The sequence below is a fragment of the Salvelinus sp. IW2-2015 genome, linkage group LG8 (genome assembly GCF_002910315.2).
Source record: "Salvelinus sp. IW2-2015 linkage group LG8, ASM291031v2, whole genome shotgun sequence".
NCBI classification, from domain to species: Eukaryota; Metazoa; Chordata; class Actinopteri; order Salmoniformes; family Salmonidae; genus Salvelinus; species Salvelinus sp. IW2-2015.
In genome coordinates, this window is record NC_036848.1 from 15607748 (window position 1) to 15626075 (window position 18328).

The 18328-nt window shown below is 40.7% G+C and overlaps 1 protein-coding gene across 1 annotated transcript in view; it reads right to left on the reverse strand.

Annotated features, from left to right (window-relative positions):
• LOC111967529 (phospholipid-transporting ATPase ABCA1-like) overlaps nucleotides 1-13465 on the reverse strand; it is a 44651-nt gene extending 31186 nt beyond the window's left edge. The window contains exons 1-5 of the mRNA XM_023992618.2: nucleotides 13365-13465; nucleotides 11197-11314; nucleotides 9991-10084; nucleotides 1270-1411; nucleotides 924-1042 (exon numbers count right to left, since the gene is read on the reverse strand). Coding sequence (XP_023848386.1) covers nucleotides 924-1042; nucleotides 1270-1411; nucleotides 9991-10084; nucleotides 11197-11262 — 421 coding nt within the window. The 5' untranslated portion in view covers nucleotides 11263-11314; nucleotides 13365-13465. The remainder of the gene's footprint in view (nucleotides 1-923; nucleotides 1043-1269; nucleotides 1412-9990; nucleotides 10085-11196; nucleotides 11315-13364) is intronic.
• Nucleotides 13466-18328: the final 4863 nt, after the last annotated feature.

The following is an 18328-nucleotide window of genomic DNA, read 5'->3' on the forward strand; positions in this document are numbered from 1 at the left end:
TGTCCATTTAAAGAAATGTAGCCAATTTATGAATGACCTAATTGAACAAAAATATAAACGCAACATGTAAAGTGTTGGTCCCATTTTTCTTGAGCTGAAATAAAAAATCCCAACAATTTTCCGTAAGCTTATTTCTCCCAAATTTTGTGCACAAATTTGTCTACATCCCTATTAGTGAGCATTTCTCGCTTGCCAAGATAATCCATCCACCTGACAGGTGTGGCATATCAAGAAGCTGATTAAACAGCATGATCATTACACAGGTGCACCTTGTGCTCGGGACAATAAAAGCCCACTCTAAATTGTGCCATTTTGGCTCACAACACAATGCCACAGATGTCTCAAGTTTTGAGGGAGTGTGCAATTGGCGTGCTGACTGCAGGAATGTCCAACAGAGCTGTTGCCAGAGAATTGAATGTTAATTTCTCTACCATAAGCTGCCGCCAAAGTCATTTTAGAGAATTTGGCAGTATATCCAACCAGCCTCACAACCGCAGACCACGTGTAGCCATGCCAGTCCAGGACCTACACATCTGGTTTCTTCACCTGCGGGATCGTCTCAGGAGGGGTTTCCTCAGGAGTATTTCTGTCAGTAATAAAGCCCTTTTTGGGGAAAAAACTCATGCTGATTGGCTGGGCCTGGCTCCCTAGTGGGTGGACCTGGCTCCCAAGTGGGTTGGCCTACCCAGTCATGTGAAATCCATAGATTAGGGCCTAATACATCTATTTCAACTGACTGATTTCCTTCTATGAACTGTAACTTGGTAAAATCTTTGAAATTGTTGCATGTTGCATTTATATTTTTGTTCAGTATATCTTTAGCTAACATTAGAAAATGAATGGTGGAGAAACGTTTGGAACCATTTCCCTGTTTTATGGGTATTATGACTCATACTATGGCACTCTATGGAGGTGCCTCTTACCTTCGGTGTTGGCCTGTAGGGTCTTCAGGGCCTGGATAAGGTCTTTAAAGCCGTCCAGATTCCGGTCATTCTGACTGTACAGCAGGATTTTCTTGGCATCCGAGAACAAACGAGAGATTCTACAGACATCCACAGTGAAACAGATTAACAGAGAATACAATTGAATTGGTTCAAATCAAGTTATAAATAGGATATTTTCAAGAAACATTTAAGAGACCATTTTCTTTATTTGAATGTTATTAATCTAATGAAACGAGCCAAGTACAAAATAAAGTGTATTAATATTTTCATATCTTATTAAAGGGAGACTATCCGATATAGAGCTGCAGCTTGGGGTGGGACTCACATGGACTCATTGAAGTTGCCCACGACCCCAGGGGACTCTCCAGGAGTGGGGTTGCGGAAGCAGGGGTTGTTGGCGTTGCAGATGATGCCTTGGATCCACGGCAGGGTGCCTGCCGAGGGCATGGCCTTGTTGGGGAAATGACCTGACGGAGACACGGGTAGGGATACTATCAGTAACATCACTGTCAGTTATGTAGTGGTGAAAAAAGTAATGCTTCCTATTTTTTTCAATGCAAAAGGTGGGTAAACTGTTGGGGAAAATAATTTACTCTACTACAACACTGATCAATGTACAGTACATTCATAAGACACACAGAGAGAGGATGCGGGAGAGCAGAGGAAGAGATCCAGGAAGAAAGAGACAACTTGGTATATGTTGAAATGTAATAATGTTTACACCACATTCAACTACATCTATGAATGTAAAATAAGACTCAAGGTATTCTATTCCATGTTCATATTCAGTCTACTCACCCACTATCAACAGAGAGTGGACAGGAGAGAACACAGGGTAATCCAGCCACGTTTGAACTGATACTGAGACAATTAAAAGGCTTCTACATCAACCTGCTGGATCTACTTAGAGTGGTCTTTGAACATCACGTACAGAGCTCCAAAATGCTATTTTTGTCTAGGCAAAATGCAGGTACACCTGGATGAGCACAGATAGTTGATGTGTGTTCTCAGATTGCCTTATCGGGCCAGCAGCGGATGTGCTAGCATCAGCTAACCACGTCTTGTCCCATCCTAAAGGTTTCACTCGGCAGCTACAGACCTTATTGACGTGAGGGAGTGATTGCCTAAGTAAAATGTACGACCTTTGCCCCCCAAGGTGCCGTCTCTCCCTCCCCGAGAGGCAAGCAGTTATTTGTGTGATGGGTGAAAAAGGTAGGTGTGTTATCAGTAAACCTTAAGACTGCCAACTGTCCCACTGCAAAGGAAAGCAGAGATAAGATATAACCCTAAGTTGCCAAGTACTTAGCAGATTCAGGGTGGCCATCTTGCTTTTCAGAGTGATCGTCATCAACAGCCTACACAGTTTTATGACTTAATTAACTAGTGGGTGATAAATCTGAATCCTAAATGGCATTTAGCTGGACAGTTTTCAAACTATCACCACATTCAACATAAATTATTTTAAATATTCAAAAAGAGCATTGAGTATTTGGTGACTTATCGCTCTGTCATGTTACTTTAAATACATTTTTTTTTTTTTTTTTTGTGGTTTACATCCATACCCAAAAGCAATAGGTTAGCCAGGCCCTGTGCAAGGAAGAACATGTCTTTCCTATCTGGTGTCTGAGCAGTTAGAACATACACAGACCCACGTGATGCATGATTCAAAGAAAAGTATGCCTCTGCCTAGTGCCGAACCAAGACTTTAGGTGGAATTGAAAGCAATTTACCAGCTAATGCTTCTGTTTTCTGGCAGATGGAAAAAGCACAGGCTTCCGGGAATGAAAGAAATTGGATATTCTGTCGTAGACAAAGATTTCTCAGGAGATGTGTTCATCCCATTGATAAAAGTTATTAGTGGCTGTATAAATGCTTTGTCCACCACAACTATATCCTAAAGCACGTTTGTAGACTCTTACACAAAGTAGGATCAATAGGTCCACCAGTTTGACTTTGTTAAACACATAGCTGTAACACTTTATTTTGTGTCTCATAAAGAATGCAGAGTATCGAGTCCCATACTAATAAACATACGCTTCTTTAGCATAGGGGAGGTAGCAGGCCAATTTATTGATCCTGTTCTGTGAAGTCCCCCCAGAGATATAATGAACGGTAACCCAAGGTTTCTCTAGCATATTAGAACGTCTACTGGTTATCTCATTCTGGTGAAAAGATGCTTGGTTCAGCCAGTGCATGTCCATTACGTACATTTTCCCCATACCCGTGTCAAATAGTCTACCTAGGCCTTGCGACCTTCCTCAGCTTTCACATATAGAAAGCTGATAATGAGAATAAAGCGGCAATAAAGGTGTCAAACTCTGAACCCCCCTAAAACCACAAATATGTCCACCGCCATCATGAGCCACCTCATGAATAAACTGTCAAATAAAATAGAAAATGTCAAACATATATCTGTACCGTTTTGACTGATCAAATAGGCCCATTTGTCTTAAACAAATGATCAAACAGCCCCCCACCACTCTTTTGCATTCAGAACAGCCTCAATTCATCGGGGCATGGACTCTACAAGGTGTCGGGTGCCGGCCCATGTTGACTCCAATGCTTCCCACAGTTGTGTCAAGTTGGCTGGATGTCCTTTGGGTGGTGGACCATTCTTGATACACACGGGAAACGGTTGAGCATGAAAAACACAGCGCTTGGCACCTACTACTTTACCCCATTCAAAGGCACTTAAATCTTTTGTCTTGCCCTCCCCTTCATCTACATTGACTGAAGTAGATTTAACAAGTAACATCAATAAGGGATCATAGCTTTCACCTGGTCAGTCTATGTCATGGAAAGAGCAGGTGTTCATAATGTTTTGTACTCACAGTGTGTTTAAATATATATACACCGGGCTATTGCAGAGCCTGTCGTTTTGTGTACTTTTTCATAACGACAACTACATGTTTGATGTTGGACGACAGTAGAATGTTCATGATGTCGCTAAAACAATTGTCTGTAGAAATGTTGCTAGACGGACAGTAAACCAGCCTTTAGGCTATATTGCCAATTAGTGCCTGTCATACAGTGTACGTGTTCCCCTGAATCAACAACTACCCTAAGTATGAATTACTACAGGGTTCCGGAAACAAACATTTTCCACCTGGTGTCACTAGTCCCTCTAGCTTTTACAGTTGTTGGCACTAGTCCATGATTTGATGATTTGGTCGGACCCAAATCACGAGTAATCATCTTATTAAGTCCTTCGTAGTGCTTTATTAAGAAGTAGACTACTGCGGTATTCAAGAGATAAGTTGTTTCATTCAACAAGTCCAAGCAGGAAGGCATGACTCAAGATATTTTGGATGTGCAACCTAATCCAGTGATTGACATGATTTTTGGGTTGACAATTAGATGTAATGTCCTAAAACAAACTTTGCAGTTTTAGGCTACTACCTATGAGACCTATAGGACTATGACCTCGCAATGGCCGGGGAGCATTTAGAGCACATGCCGCTCCATATTTCAAAGCCATATAAAATATCTTGGTTGTAAAATAATCGCTATTAAGAGGAATATTGAGAGTTGAGAAATAATTAGTGTACCTTCAGAAAGCCGCAACCCTCCTCTCTTTGACAGGGACAAAGGGTTGAAGCTTTAAAGGTGTTAATTCCCCGCAATTGCATTTCTAAACATTATACAATCAGAACACATTTTTTCTCTCAAGCACACAGGGGGAGAGGAGAGGGGTTCGCTCATCACAGCAGCATACCCTAGCGAAACAGGCACAGGGGCAGGGTACACACTTTCATTACAGGAACCATGACGATAATGCACTTTACTTCACAACTCAATCGCTGGTTGAAAACTGTTTTCTGCCCCTCCCAAAAGATAGAATTTGTAGATAATTGGCACTCTTTCTGGGACTCACCCACAAACAGGACCAAGCCTGGCCTGCTGAGGAGTGACGGACTCCATCCTAGCTGGAGGGGTGCTCTCATCTTATCTACCAACATAGACAGGGCTCTAACTYCTCTAGCTCCACAATGAAATAGGGTGCAGGCCAGGCAGCAGGCTGTTAGCCAGCCTGCCAGCTTAGTGGAGTCTGCCACTAGCACAGTCAGTGTAGTCAGCTCAGCTATCCCCATTGAGACCGTGTCTGTGCCTCGACCTAGGTTGGGCAAAACTAAACATGGCGGTGTTCGCCTTAGCAATCTCACTAGGATAAAGACCTCCTCCATTCCTGCCATTATTGAAAGAGGTTGTGATACCTCACATCTCAAAATAGGGCTACTTAATGTTAGATCCCTCACTTCAAAGGCAGTTATAGTCAATGAACTAATCACTGATCATAATCTTGATGTGATTGGCCTGACTGAAACAAGGCTTAAGCCTGATGAATTTACTGTGTTAAATGAGGCCTCACCTCCTGGTTACACTAGTGAAAATATCCCCCGTGCATCCCGCAAAGGCGGAGGTGTTGCTAACATTTACGATAGCAAATTTCAATTTACAAAAACAAAAAAATGACGTTTTCGTCTTTTGAGCTTCTAGTCATGAAATCTATTCAGCCTACTCAATCACTTTTTATAGCTACTGTTTACAGGCCTCCTGGGCCATATACAGCGTTCCTCACTGAGTTCCCTGAATTCCTATTGGACCTTGTAGTCATAGCAGATAATATTCAAATTTTTTGGTGATTTTAATATTCACATGGAAAAGTCCACAGACCCACTCCAAAAGGCTTTCGGGGGCCATCATCGACTTAGCGGGTTTTGTCCAACATGTCTCTGGACCTACTCACTGCCACAGTCATACTCTGGACCTAGTTTTGTCCCATGGAATAAATGTTGTAGATCTTAATGTTTTTCCTCATAATCCTGGACTATCGGACCACCATTTTATTACGTTTGCAATCGCAACAAATAATCTGCTCAGACCCCWACCAAGGAGCATCAAAAGTCGTGCTATAAATTCTCAGACAACACAAAGATTCCTTGATGCCCTTACAGACTCCTTCTGCCTACCCAAGGACGTCAGAGGACAAAAATCAGTTAACCACCTAACTGAGGAACTCAATTTAACCTTGCGCAATACCCTAGATGCAGTTGCACCCCTAAAAACTAAAAACATTTGTCATAAGAAACTAGCTCCCTGGTATACAGAAAATACCCGAGCTCTGAAGCAAGCTTCCAGAAAATTGGAACGGAAATGGCGCCACACCAAACTGGAAGTCTTCCGACTAGCTTGGAAAGACAGTACCGTGCAGTATCGAAGAGCCCTCACTGCTGCTCGATCATCCTATTTTTCCAACTTAATTGAGGAAAATAAGAACAATCCAAAATGTATTTTTGATACTGTCGCAAAGCTAACTAAAAAGCAGCATTCCCCAAGTGAGGATGGCTTTCACTTCAGCAGTAATAAATTCATGAACTTCTTTGAGGAAAAGATCATGATCATTAGAAAGCAAATTATGGACTCCTCTTTGAGTCTGCGTATTCCTCCAAAGCTCAGCTGTCCTGAGTCTGCACAACTCTGCCAGGACCTAGGATCAAGAGAGACACTTAAGTGTTTTAGTACTATATCTCTTGACACAATGATGAAAATGATCATGGCCTCTAAACCTTCAAGCTGCATACTGGACCCTATTCCAACTAAACTACTGAAAGAGCTGCTTCATGTGCTTGGCCCTCCTATGTTGAACATAATAAACGGCTCTCTATCCACCGGATGTGTACCAAACTCACTAAAAGTGGCAGTAATAAAGCCTCTATTGAAAAAGCCAAACCGTGACCCAGAAAATATAAAAAACTATCGGCCTATATCGAATCTTCCATTCCTCTCAAACATTTTAGAAAAAGCTGTTGCGCAGCAACTCACTGCCTTCCTGAAGACAAACAATGTATACGAAATGTTTCAGTCTGGTTTTAGACCCCATCATAGCACTGAGACTGCACTTGTGAAGGTGGTAAATGACCTTTTAATGGCGTCAGACCGAGGCTCTGCATCTGTCCTCGTGCTACTAGACCTTAGTGATACCATCGATCACCACATTCTTTTGGAGAGATTGGAAACCCAAATTGGTCTACACGGACAAGTTCTGGCCTGGTTTAGATCTTATCTGTCGGAAAGATATCAGTTTGTCTCTGTGAATGGTTTGTCCTCTGACAAATCAACTGTACATTTCGGTGTTCCTCAAGGTTCCGTTTTAGGACCACTATTTTCACTATATATTTGACCTCTTGGGAATGTCATTCGAAAACATAATGTTAACTTTCACTGCTATGCGGATGACACACAGCTGTACATTTCAATGAAACATGGTGAAGCCCAAAAATTGCCATTGCTAGAAGCCTGTGTTTCAAACATAAGGAAGTGGAAGGCTGAAAACGTTATACTTTTAAACTCGGACAAAACAGAGATGCWTGTTCTAGGTCCCAAGAAACAAAGAGATCTTCTGTTAAATCTGACAATTAATCTTGATGGTTGTAAAGTCGTCTCAAATAAAACTGTGAAGGACCTCGGCGTTACTCTGGACCCTGATCTCTCTTTTGACGAACATATCAAGACTGTTTCAAGGACAGCTTTTTTCCATCTACGCAACATTGCAAAAATCTGAAACTTTCTGTCCAAAAATGATGCAGAAAAATGTATCCATGCTTTTGTCACTTCTAGATTAGACTACTGCAATGCTCTACTTTCCGGCTACCCGGATAAAGCACTAAATAAACTAAAGTTAGTGCTAAACACAGCTGCTAGAATCTTGACTATAACCAARAAATKGTATCATATTACTCCACTGCTAGCCTCTCTACACTGGCTTCCTGTTAAGGCAAGGGCTGATTTCAAGGTTTTACTGCTAACCTACAAAGCATTACATGGGCTTGCTAMCTACCCATCTTTCCGATTTGGTCCTGCCGTACATACCTACACGTACGTTAGGGTCACAAGACGCAGGCCTGCTAATTGTCCCTAGAATTTCTAAGCAAACAGCTGGAGGCAGGGCTTTCTCCTATAGAGATCCATTTTTATGGAATGGTCTGCCTATCCATGTGAGAGACGCAGACTCGGTCTCGACCTTTGTCTTTATTGAAGATTCATATCTTCAGTAGGTCCTATGATTGAGTGTAGTCTGGCACAGGGGTGTGAAGGTGAACGGAAATGCACTGAAGCGACGAACCGCCCTTGCTGTCTCTGCCTGGCCAGTTCCCCTYTCTGCCTCTAACCCTATTACGGGGGCTGAGTCACTGGCTTGCTGGTGCTCTTCCATGCCGTCCCTAGGAGGGGTGCGTCACTTGAGTGGGTTGAGTCACTGACATGATCTTCCTGTCTGGGTTGGCACCCCACTCGAGTTCGTGTCTTTGTGGAGATCTTCGTGGGCTATACTCTGACTTGTCTCATGGTATTAAGTTGGTGGTTTGAGGATATCCCTCTAGTGGTGTGGGGGCTGTGCCTTGGAAAAGTGGGTGGGGTTATATCCTTCCTGTTTGGCCCTGTCCTGGGGTATCATCGGATGGGGCCACAGTGTCTCCTGACCCCTCCTGTCTCAGCCTCCAGTATTTATGCTGCAGTAGTTTATGTGTCGGGGGGCTAGGGTCAGTTTGTTATATCTGGAGTACTTCTCCTGTCTTATCCGGTGTCCTGTGTGAATTTAAGTATGCTCTCTCTAATTCTCTCTTTCTCTCTTTCTTTCTCTCTCTCGGAGGACCTAGGACCATGCCTCAGGACGACCTGACATGATGACTCCTTGCTGTCCCCAGTCCACCTGGCCGTGCTGCTGCTCCAGTTTCAACGGTTCTGCCTGTGGCTATGGAACCCTGACCTGTTCACCAGACGTGCTACCTGTCCCAGACCAGCTGTTTTCAACTGTCTAGAGACCGCAGGAGCGTTAGAGATACTCTTAATGATCGGCTATGAAAAGCCAACTGACATTTACTCCTGAGGTGCTGACTTGCTGCATCCTCGACAACTACTGTGATTATTATTATTTGACCATGCTGGTAATTTATGAACATTTGAACATCTTGGCCATGTTCTGTTATAATCTCCACCCGGCACAGCCAAAAGAGGACTGGCCACCCCTCATAGCCTGGTTCCTCTCTAGGTTTCTTCCTAGGTTTTGGCCTTTCTAGGGAGTTTTTCCTAGCCACCATGCTTCTACACCTGCATTGCTTGCTGTTTGGGGTTTTAGGCTGGGGTTCTGTACAGCACTTTGAGATATCAGCTGATGTACGAAGGGCTATATAAATATATTTGATTTGATTTGATTTACTGTTTGACCCAATTTTGAGCCGCCCAAAAAATAGGAACATTTTGAGTGAGAATGTGCTCTTTCTATATCTATAGGCACACTTTCCGTTTTTTACTATCATTGATCTTGGCTGATGACGGAGTCGGAGCAGGACTCTTTGCTGATTCCGGATTTGACTTTGAATATAAGTTTGCGTGACCTCAGCTCAGAAAGTCTGGCCAGTCCATCTTGGTAGGGGGGGCCGGCCGTTGCCCACTGAACAGCCAAAAGCTCATTATAGATAAGTATACAAGAGAAATTGCGCAAAAATCTTTAAAAACAATCTTAGCAGGCCCATGTGCCGCCAGCCATGTCACCTTCTATTATTGTGTTTGTAACAAAAAAAATCTTCAGCCCATCTGGCATTTGCTAAGAGGCCAATCCGCCCCTGGTTGTATGCCCAGTAGGCAGAAATCATATAAGGCTTTAGATAAAAACCCAGTCATAAAACATCCACACCTGATAAAGGCCTCACAATAAAAATCAACACGGTTAGGCTGCTGTTGGTATGTGAAAAATTCAGTATTTCATTTTTTTGCCTGAGTGTGTTTACTCGAGTGGCCATCATAAATGCCTGCACATGGCATTGTGGCATGTCAGTGCATGATATTGCTAGCTTGTATACTGTAGCATCTTTGGCCTGTACAGTGTACAGTGTACAATTATTAAAAGGCAACAGAATTCATCCCCAGATTTCAAATTCAAATGTCTCTGTGGCCAAAACAGCAGGAGGCGTTAACCAACCAGTTGAGTGTCTTGTGAAGAAGTGTGTGCTTAAACAATGAAAAGGACAGGGAGGTGCATCATACTTACACTCATGTTGTTCGTACGGAGGGTAGTTCAGTCTCACTGATATCAAAATGAAGAAGATCAACAGGGGCCATACTATCTCAATCAGCAGTTGGATCTAGAGAGAATACACAAACAAGAGAAGAAAGCCAGTCAGCATTTTCATTAAGGAGCATGGCCTATGGAAACCATTACTCCTCCCCCTCCTCCCCTCTTTATTAACATAGGCCTAGCTTGTCTGCTAATAGTCTGGAGCTCTTAAAAGCTGGCATTCAAAATGGCTCCCTCACTACAACATATAATATGTCTGCATCAACGCCATATGCAGGCAGGATGTAGCTCTCTTAAGATGGCTTTTATTAGTAACTCATTCATAATAGATGCAAAGCTATCAATGCAACCAACCCTGACTTCAAAATAGCCAATGCTACACATCCACATCCAGCAACAGTGAAGTCAGCTCTGTTTAAGGGTTATCAGGTGTATGCTGATTGAATTAGGAGACAGAGAGAGATGCTACTCCAGCACATGTAAAGCCATCTAGAGGCAGGATTCTAAGACATGTGGGAAGACTAGTACAGACAAGCTGTAGTAGCAATTAAAGCTGAAGTTGCTAAGTTAAAGCGCTGTCCCTGTGGCAGGGTTGGGGAGTTGTGAATTACTTTTTTTTTTTTTTTTTTTTACCTTTATCTATACAGGTTTTTCTCAATGAGATAAAATCACTTTTTTCGAGAGATTCCTGGTCTAACAGCAGCAGGGGGAACAAAGTTTCAGACAAAACAACTTACATGCACTAACACAACATGAACAAAACTATAGACACACATACAGTACAACCATTACATATTACGTAAAGAAACACACATGCAACGTAACTGGTAATTAAACTTAATTTTGCAGTAAAATGTGTGAAGTAAGCAATCATTTCCTTTCTTTTTCGGAATCAGACCAGCCTTAAGGCAAACGCATGCTTCCCAACCGAAACAGTTCGGAACTGTAGACCCGGTATATTCTTCTTAATATATGACAATAATACAGTAATAATACAGTCATTCCAACATGTTTTGAATATACTGTAAACATTATAACAAGAAGAACATAATTATACATTCTATTTCACTAACGTATTCATTTAAGTTTCCAATCAAACAAAGCCACGGGAAAAAGTCCCAATTCCTTACCAAGGACTTCTACACTTCACACAATGTGATATAAAGATGGACTGCTTACCGTTTGCCTTCTTCTGTAGGTAAAGTTCTTCCACAACAGCAAGCCCAGCTGAGTTGTGATGGACATCTCTACTCTGGACCTCTTACGCGCAAGCTTCCCTTGGCTCTAGCTCACTCAACTGAAATGACACACAGGCAGTGGTGACGTGGGGTAAAAAGACACCAGCAAGTCCAGCCAGCCAGCACACAGCTCAAAGGTACAAGGTCAAGGGTCACTTGTCTATCTGGAGCTGACTAGATCACATCTCTCCAATATGTCCTCCTCATATGGGAACTTCTTCTACAACGTGTTCCCAGGCAGACTGAGAGTGAGGAGGGGTGGCGGGGATGTTCATACATGCAAATATTTACAGGCTTTTAATGCTTCCGTCAGTGCACCAAGTCCACTGTGTGGTTCTTTGATCACTGATGGTCCCTAAACAGCACAGGATTGTTTTTGAATGTGATTTAAATAGTCATTTAGCATATGCACTTGGGGCACTACATTTGAAGTTGTTAAACGAGATCCCAATCCCAAATGTTTTAAATTTTAATCATTTCATCAACAGATTTAATTACGTGATGTCTTTGATAAAAAATCAAAAAAGTTTTGGGGCTATCACTATCCTGGGTTCCAATGCTCTACCAACATGCATGACAAGGTTATAGATGCTTTGTGAAGCCTCAATTTAATATAATTTATAAAGCCTTTATTAAGCGGTGCTTATTATAAAGCACAGGTTTATGTCACATTTGACATTGGTGATTATGTCACACAGTTATGAACCCTTTATAGAGCATGACATACGGTTATAGATCATTTGTGACTCATTTATGTGGTGCTTATGAAGGCTTTATGAAGACTTTATGAAGTTATTCTTGTTAGGCCTATGACTTATCTCTTAATGTATGACACCTGAAACCCCACCTCTTTAAGGAATACCTAGGATAGGATAAAGTAATCCTTCTAACCCCCCCCCCCCCCTTAAAAGAGTTAGATGCACTATTGTAAAGTGGTTGTTCCACTGGATATCATAAGGTGAATGCACCAATTTGTAAGTCGCTCTGGATAAGAGCGTCTGCTAAATGACTTAAATGTAAATGTATCATAATAACTGTATGTTATCATGTACCGGGCACTATGCACATGCAAAAATCTGACAAATTCAAGCTTTAATGGTGGTACTTGTATGAGATCCCATTAACAAAATATATATAAAAACAACCCTCCTCTTTGCATTAGTGTGTTCTAGCGTAAAGTCCCTTCATTGTCTCATAAAAAAATGACTGAAAACAGTTATTATTATTTTTATCTAGGTAACGTTAGCGTAATCAGTTCATGAACCCAATAAATGGGACATGGGTATAAGTGGATGAGTAGGCTACAATCAGCGCCTCTAGCAGTCTTTCAACGAACAGTCGGTGTACAGTTTAATTATCTCCCTTTATTTTGTCCTCACACAAGAGCCAGGTGGACTGCGCAGGTAATTTGTCATATTACAATATATTTGACAATATAAATTACAACAAAATAAATTCTCACAAATGATTAACGGACTTATTAATACCATGTTATTTTGCGGGGCTTCGCGTGACGTGTAGCCTACAACATCCCATAATGTACATTGGAACAAAGTAACTAAAACTTGTTTCTAACTTGATTATTACCGTGTTTGGTGGCGATATGTTGCTTCGTAACGTGCGCAGAGATAACTCAACAAAGAATGTCATAAAATATGGGATAGTGTTGATGTAATAGGTCTACTTCTGTCTAACACTATGTATGGGTTTACTGAGAATATTCGTGACTTGCGGTGTTCTCGGGTTTCCTTTCAGAGAAAAATCTAATATTTTGTATAACTAAAATAAACCTGCATAAGATTGAATGTAGCCTATCATCAGGTATTTTTCACATAATGAGTTATCAATTTTACATGACAATAAAAAACGTGGGGTGCAAATGTGCCCGAGGACTAGGATACAGCCTTGTTCATGTTTTCTAATGAAGTAGCCTACAATAAAAAGCTACGACAAACACCTTTTTGCTATAAAACAAAAAGTCTATAATTTATGTTGACAATACAAATATCAGAAGTTTCATATTTTTCCTTAGTAGATAGTTCTACCATTGAAATAAGAGAAAAAAACTAATTAGAGACAATGAATGAGTGGAAAATGGAAATAGCCTACCTTTTTCCAAAAGCACGAAATCAGACCCCTTTCAGGGAATTAATTGTGGTTCCTCCCAAGCTAAATAACACTCCTTCACTACTTTTTTGATGTTTTTGTCTCGGCTTGTTATCCAGGCATTTGTGATCTGTACACAGAGGAGGAGAAGCGTTTGAATCTAGACCAGCTTTTATATGGAGTGAACTTTTGCTACATCCGCTTGTAGAACTGATACTCTCGGTCATGGATATGTTCTGTGATTAAACCCCCCTCTAGTGGAGCACGTGTAGACTCAAAACAGCTCTTGAAGTGCCTACTCGCACTCCCCGACCTCCTAAAACATCTGGAACTGATGATCACAATTAGGAGAATCTAAATAAATACCATAGGCCATAAATAACATCGGCTGTACATGTATTGAACGTAGTAGGCTCCATAGTAAAAAAAATCCACACAGAATGTAATACGAACAATCACAACTTTGAATCCATGTTTACATTAAACCTCAAACATTACAGTCAACACATAATATGGTCGTGTTTAAATGTTAAATGTTTCTCCTGATTTCTTCCAATCATTTCCAGGTTGCATGTACTTGTAGCAATAGGCCAATGATTAATCATATCGATCACTTCAGAAACAACTATCAGTTCTGCTGAGGGGGTGTGTTCTTTGTAAAAGACTGAAAACAGATTGCCAAAGGCAAAACACCCAGTACAGTGTCATTGAAAGGACAGATTAGAAGAGACAACCAGACCTGGGTTCAAATACATGTGTATTTGAGTATTTGTTATCGAAATACTTTATTTTCTGTGTATTTGAGTATTTTCAAATACACAGCCGAAAACAAGTACTTTTATTTGAGTATTTGAATAGTTATTTGCAAAAAAGTCGACCAAATGGTATTTTCTACATTTTCAAATACTTATTTACAATCTTATTTTCCAATACATGGGTTAAAATATTTTTGTATTTTCTACATTTTCAAATAAAGATTATCTGAATGCTTGATTTGAAATGTATTGAAAAGTAGTTGAAATTCCTGAAATAGTATTTGAACCCAGGTCTGGTGAAAACAGTCATTTGCTCTCCAAAAATGGCATAGCCTCTCACCTCTAAATTGGATTAGTTAAAATAAATATTTTAATAGATGGAAATCATCAGGCCCATGAAATAGTAAAATTATTGCATCATGGGTAATGCAGAGAGTCATGAAACCAATCTTAGTAGATTTAACTTACCAATATTGTTAGTCCCGATCATTCAATATGTGTGAAATGCTTGATAATGTATGTCATATCAACAGAGAAGTATATTTTCTGTGTGATTTTAGTATTGACTGGCTCTTTCATCAAGCTGCCCACTCAAGAAACAACTTCAAACTGTAACCAGTGCCTGCAACCTGGTTCAGGTTGTCAGTCAACCTACCAGGGTATTTACAAACAGTACAGGAATGAAATCATCAACATGTATTGATCACATCTTTACTAATGCTGCAGAAATTCGCTTCAAAGCAGTATCCAAATCCATAGGATGTAGTGATCACAATATAGTAGCCATATCTAGGAAAACCAAAGATCCAAAGGCTGGGCCTAATATAGTGAATAAGAGGTCATACAATACGTTTTGTAGTGATTCATATGTTGATGATGTAAAGAATATTTGCTGGTCTGTGGTGTGTAATGAGGAGCAACCAGATGCTGCACTTGACACATTTATAAAATTGCTTATTCTAGTTACTAATAAGCACGCACCCATTAAGAAAAGGACTGTTAAATCCCCTTGGGTGAAAAATTGTATGGTTGAGAGGAATGAGGCAAAACGTATGGCAAATAAGTCTGGCAGCACAACTGATTGGCAAACTACTGCCAATTAAGAAATCATGTGACTAAGCTAAATAAAAATACAAATAAACTATACTATGACACAAAGATAAATGATAACAATGAACGATAGTAAAAAAACTTTGGAGCACCTTAAATGACATTTTGGGGGAAAAAGCCAACTCGGCTCCATCATTCAGTGAATCAGATGGCTCATTCATTACAAAACCCACTGATATTGCCAACTACTTTAATTACTTTTTCATTGGCAAGATAAGAAAACTTAGGGATGACACTACACATCCAAGTATATCTAACCAAATTATGAAAGACAAGAATTATAATTTTGAATTACGTAAAGTCAGCGTGAGAGGTGAACAAATTATTGTTGTCTATCAACAATGACAAGCCACCGGGTCTGACAATCTGGATGGAAAAGTACTGAGGATAATAGCAGACGATATTGCCACACCTATTTGCCACATGTTCAATTGAAGCCTACTAGAAAGTGTGTGCCCTCAGGCCTGGAGGGAAGCTAAAAGTCATTCTGTTACCTAAGAATAGTAAAGGAAACTTTACTGGCTCAAATAGCCAACCAATCAGCCTGTTACCAACCCTTAGTAAACTTCTGGAAAAAAATTGTGTTTGACCAGATACAATGCTATTTCACAGTAAACAAATTGACAACAGACTTTCAGCACACTTATAGGGAAGGACACTCAACAAGCACAACACTTATACAAATGACTGATGATTGGCTGAGAGAAATCGATGATAAAATGATTGTGGGAGCTGTATTGTTTGACTTTAGTGCAGCTTTTGACATTATCGATCACTATACACGTCAGCTACTACAGCGACTGAAATGACTGCAACACTTAACAAAGAGCTGCAGTTATTTTCGGAATGGTTAGCAAGTAATAAGTTAGTCCTAAATATTTCCACAACTAAAAGCATTGTATTTGGGACAAATCTTTCACTAAACCCTAAACCTCAATTAAGTCTCGTAATGAATAATGTGGAAATTGAGAAAGTTGAGGTGACTAAACTGCTTGGAGTAACCCTGGATTGTAAACTGTCATGGTCAAAACATATTGATGCAACAGTAGCTAAAATGGGGAGAAGTCTATCCATAATAAAGCGCTGCTCTGCCTTCTTAACAACACTATCAACAAGGCAGGTCCTACAGGCCCTGGTTTTGTCGCACCTGGACTACTGTTCAGTAGTGTGGTCAGGTGCCACGAAGAAGGACTTGGGAAAATTGCAGTTGGCTCAGAACAAGGCAGCACGGCTGGCCCTTAAAAGTACACAGAGAGCTAACATTATGACATGCATGTCAATTTCTCAATGATCAAAGTGGAAGAGACATTGACTTCATCATTACTTGTTTTTGTAAGAGGTGTTGACAAGTTGAATGTACCGAGCTCAGACACCCATGCATACCCCACAAGACATGTCACCAGAGGTCCCTTCACAGTCCCCAAGTCCAGACCAGACTATGGGAGGCACACAGCACTACATAGAGCCATGACTACATGGAACTCTATTCCATATCAGGTAACTGATGTAAGCAGTAGAATCAGATTTAAAAAGCAGGTAAAAATACACCTTTAGGAACAACAGGGACTGTGAAGAGACACACACAAAGGTGCATGCATACACACATGCATACACACACATTGTGATATTGTTGTATGGTGGTATTGAACATTTTGTGTTGTGGACATGTGGACCTGTGGTGCCAAGGCAGCAGCTAACGGGATCCCTAATAAATACAAATACAAATTCCATGCATAAAAGAGGAAACAGAATTGGATTATGACCTTTCCACTCTGCCAATCTGAATGGGAAACTCAGCTGGTTCAGAGGTCAACTAGGCCTACTCAAAGCTCAATAACTTATCAACACAGTAGCCAGGCTTCTGATCAGATAGAGCATATTCTCAGCAGACCACCTTCAACACTCTAATCAGAAAAGGGACAGTTCAAAGTTTGCAAGCCAAGTTGATATCATCCCATTATAGGCACCAGGAGAAATCTGCAGCGCATGCCTCATGTAACAGTATAACTTTAGTCACCCACGAAGCGTCGTTACCCATCGCTCCACAAAAGCCGCGGCCCTTGCAGAGCAAGGTGCAACACTACTTCTAGGTTTCAGAGCAAGTGACGTAACTGATTGAAACGCTACTAGCGCGTACCCGCTAACTAGCTAGCCATTTCAAATCCGTTACACTCACTCCCTTAATTAGTGTGAAATATGGGAAGAATGTATTAGTAATATTTGCAGAAGCCTAGTACTGTGAAACAAATATCAGTACAGAAAACCACCAACATTTGGAGTACACTGATCTGTGACTGGCGACTCAATTCTTTCCAACTTACATTGCAGTAAATTAAAGGTCCAATGCAGCCATTTTTATCTCAATATCAAATAATTTCTGGGTAAAAATTAAGTACCTTACTGTGATTGTTTTAATTGTAAATGGTCTAAAAGAAACAAAAGTATCTTCTTAGCAAAGAGCAACTGTCTGGGAGTGGTCTGAGTGGGGAGGGGAAAATGGAAAACTAGCTGTTATTGGCAGAGAGGTTTGGAACTCTCTTTCTTCTTGGTCTTTTAACTATTTTACCACAGGTAGGCCAAAACTCCATCCCACCAAAACAGGCTGAAATTTCACCACTGAATCTTTGACCAGTCCATCCATTTTACCTTTTGCTGCTGGGATTGGGTAACCCTACTGCTTTGCTGACTCCTCCAACTTTCAATGTTTTTCACAATGTGTGACTGCTCTCTAGTGGTGGAAACGAAAATGGAAAGAAATTAAACCACTTCGTCACTCTGTACTGTACAAAGAGAAATCATCTACAAAATGATAACTCATCAAATGTTGCTCGTTAATCTATTTAAATTATGTACATTTCATTAAAACAAACACAGAGAACACTTCATCTGTTAAGAAATGTTTCGTCTACATTGTAGCCATACAGTTGATGATTAAAACATGGAAGGATAATCGAAAAGGACAAGGAAAACAAATCATTCACTTGTTATGAGGACACACACACCTCTACACTCCCTACATTTGAGAAAGGGGTGCCACCGGCTGAAAATGCACACTCACTCATTACAGCCTTACAAATAAAAACACCACGTGCATGCGCATAC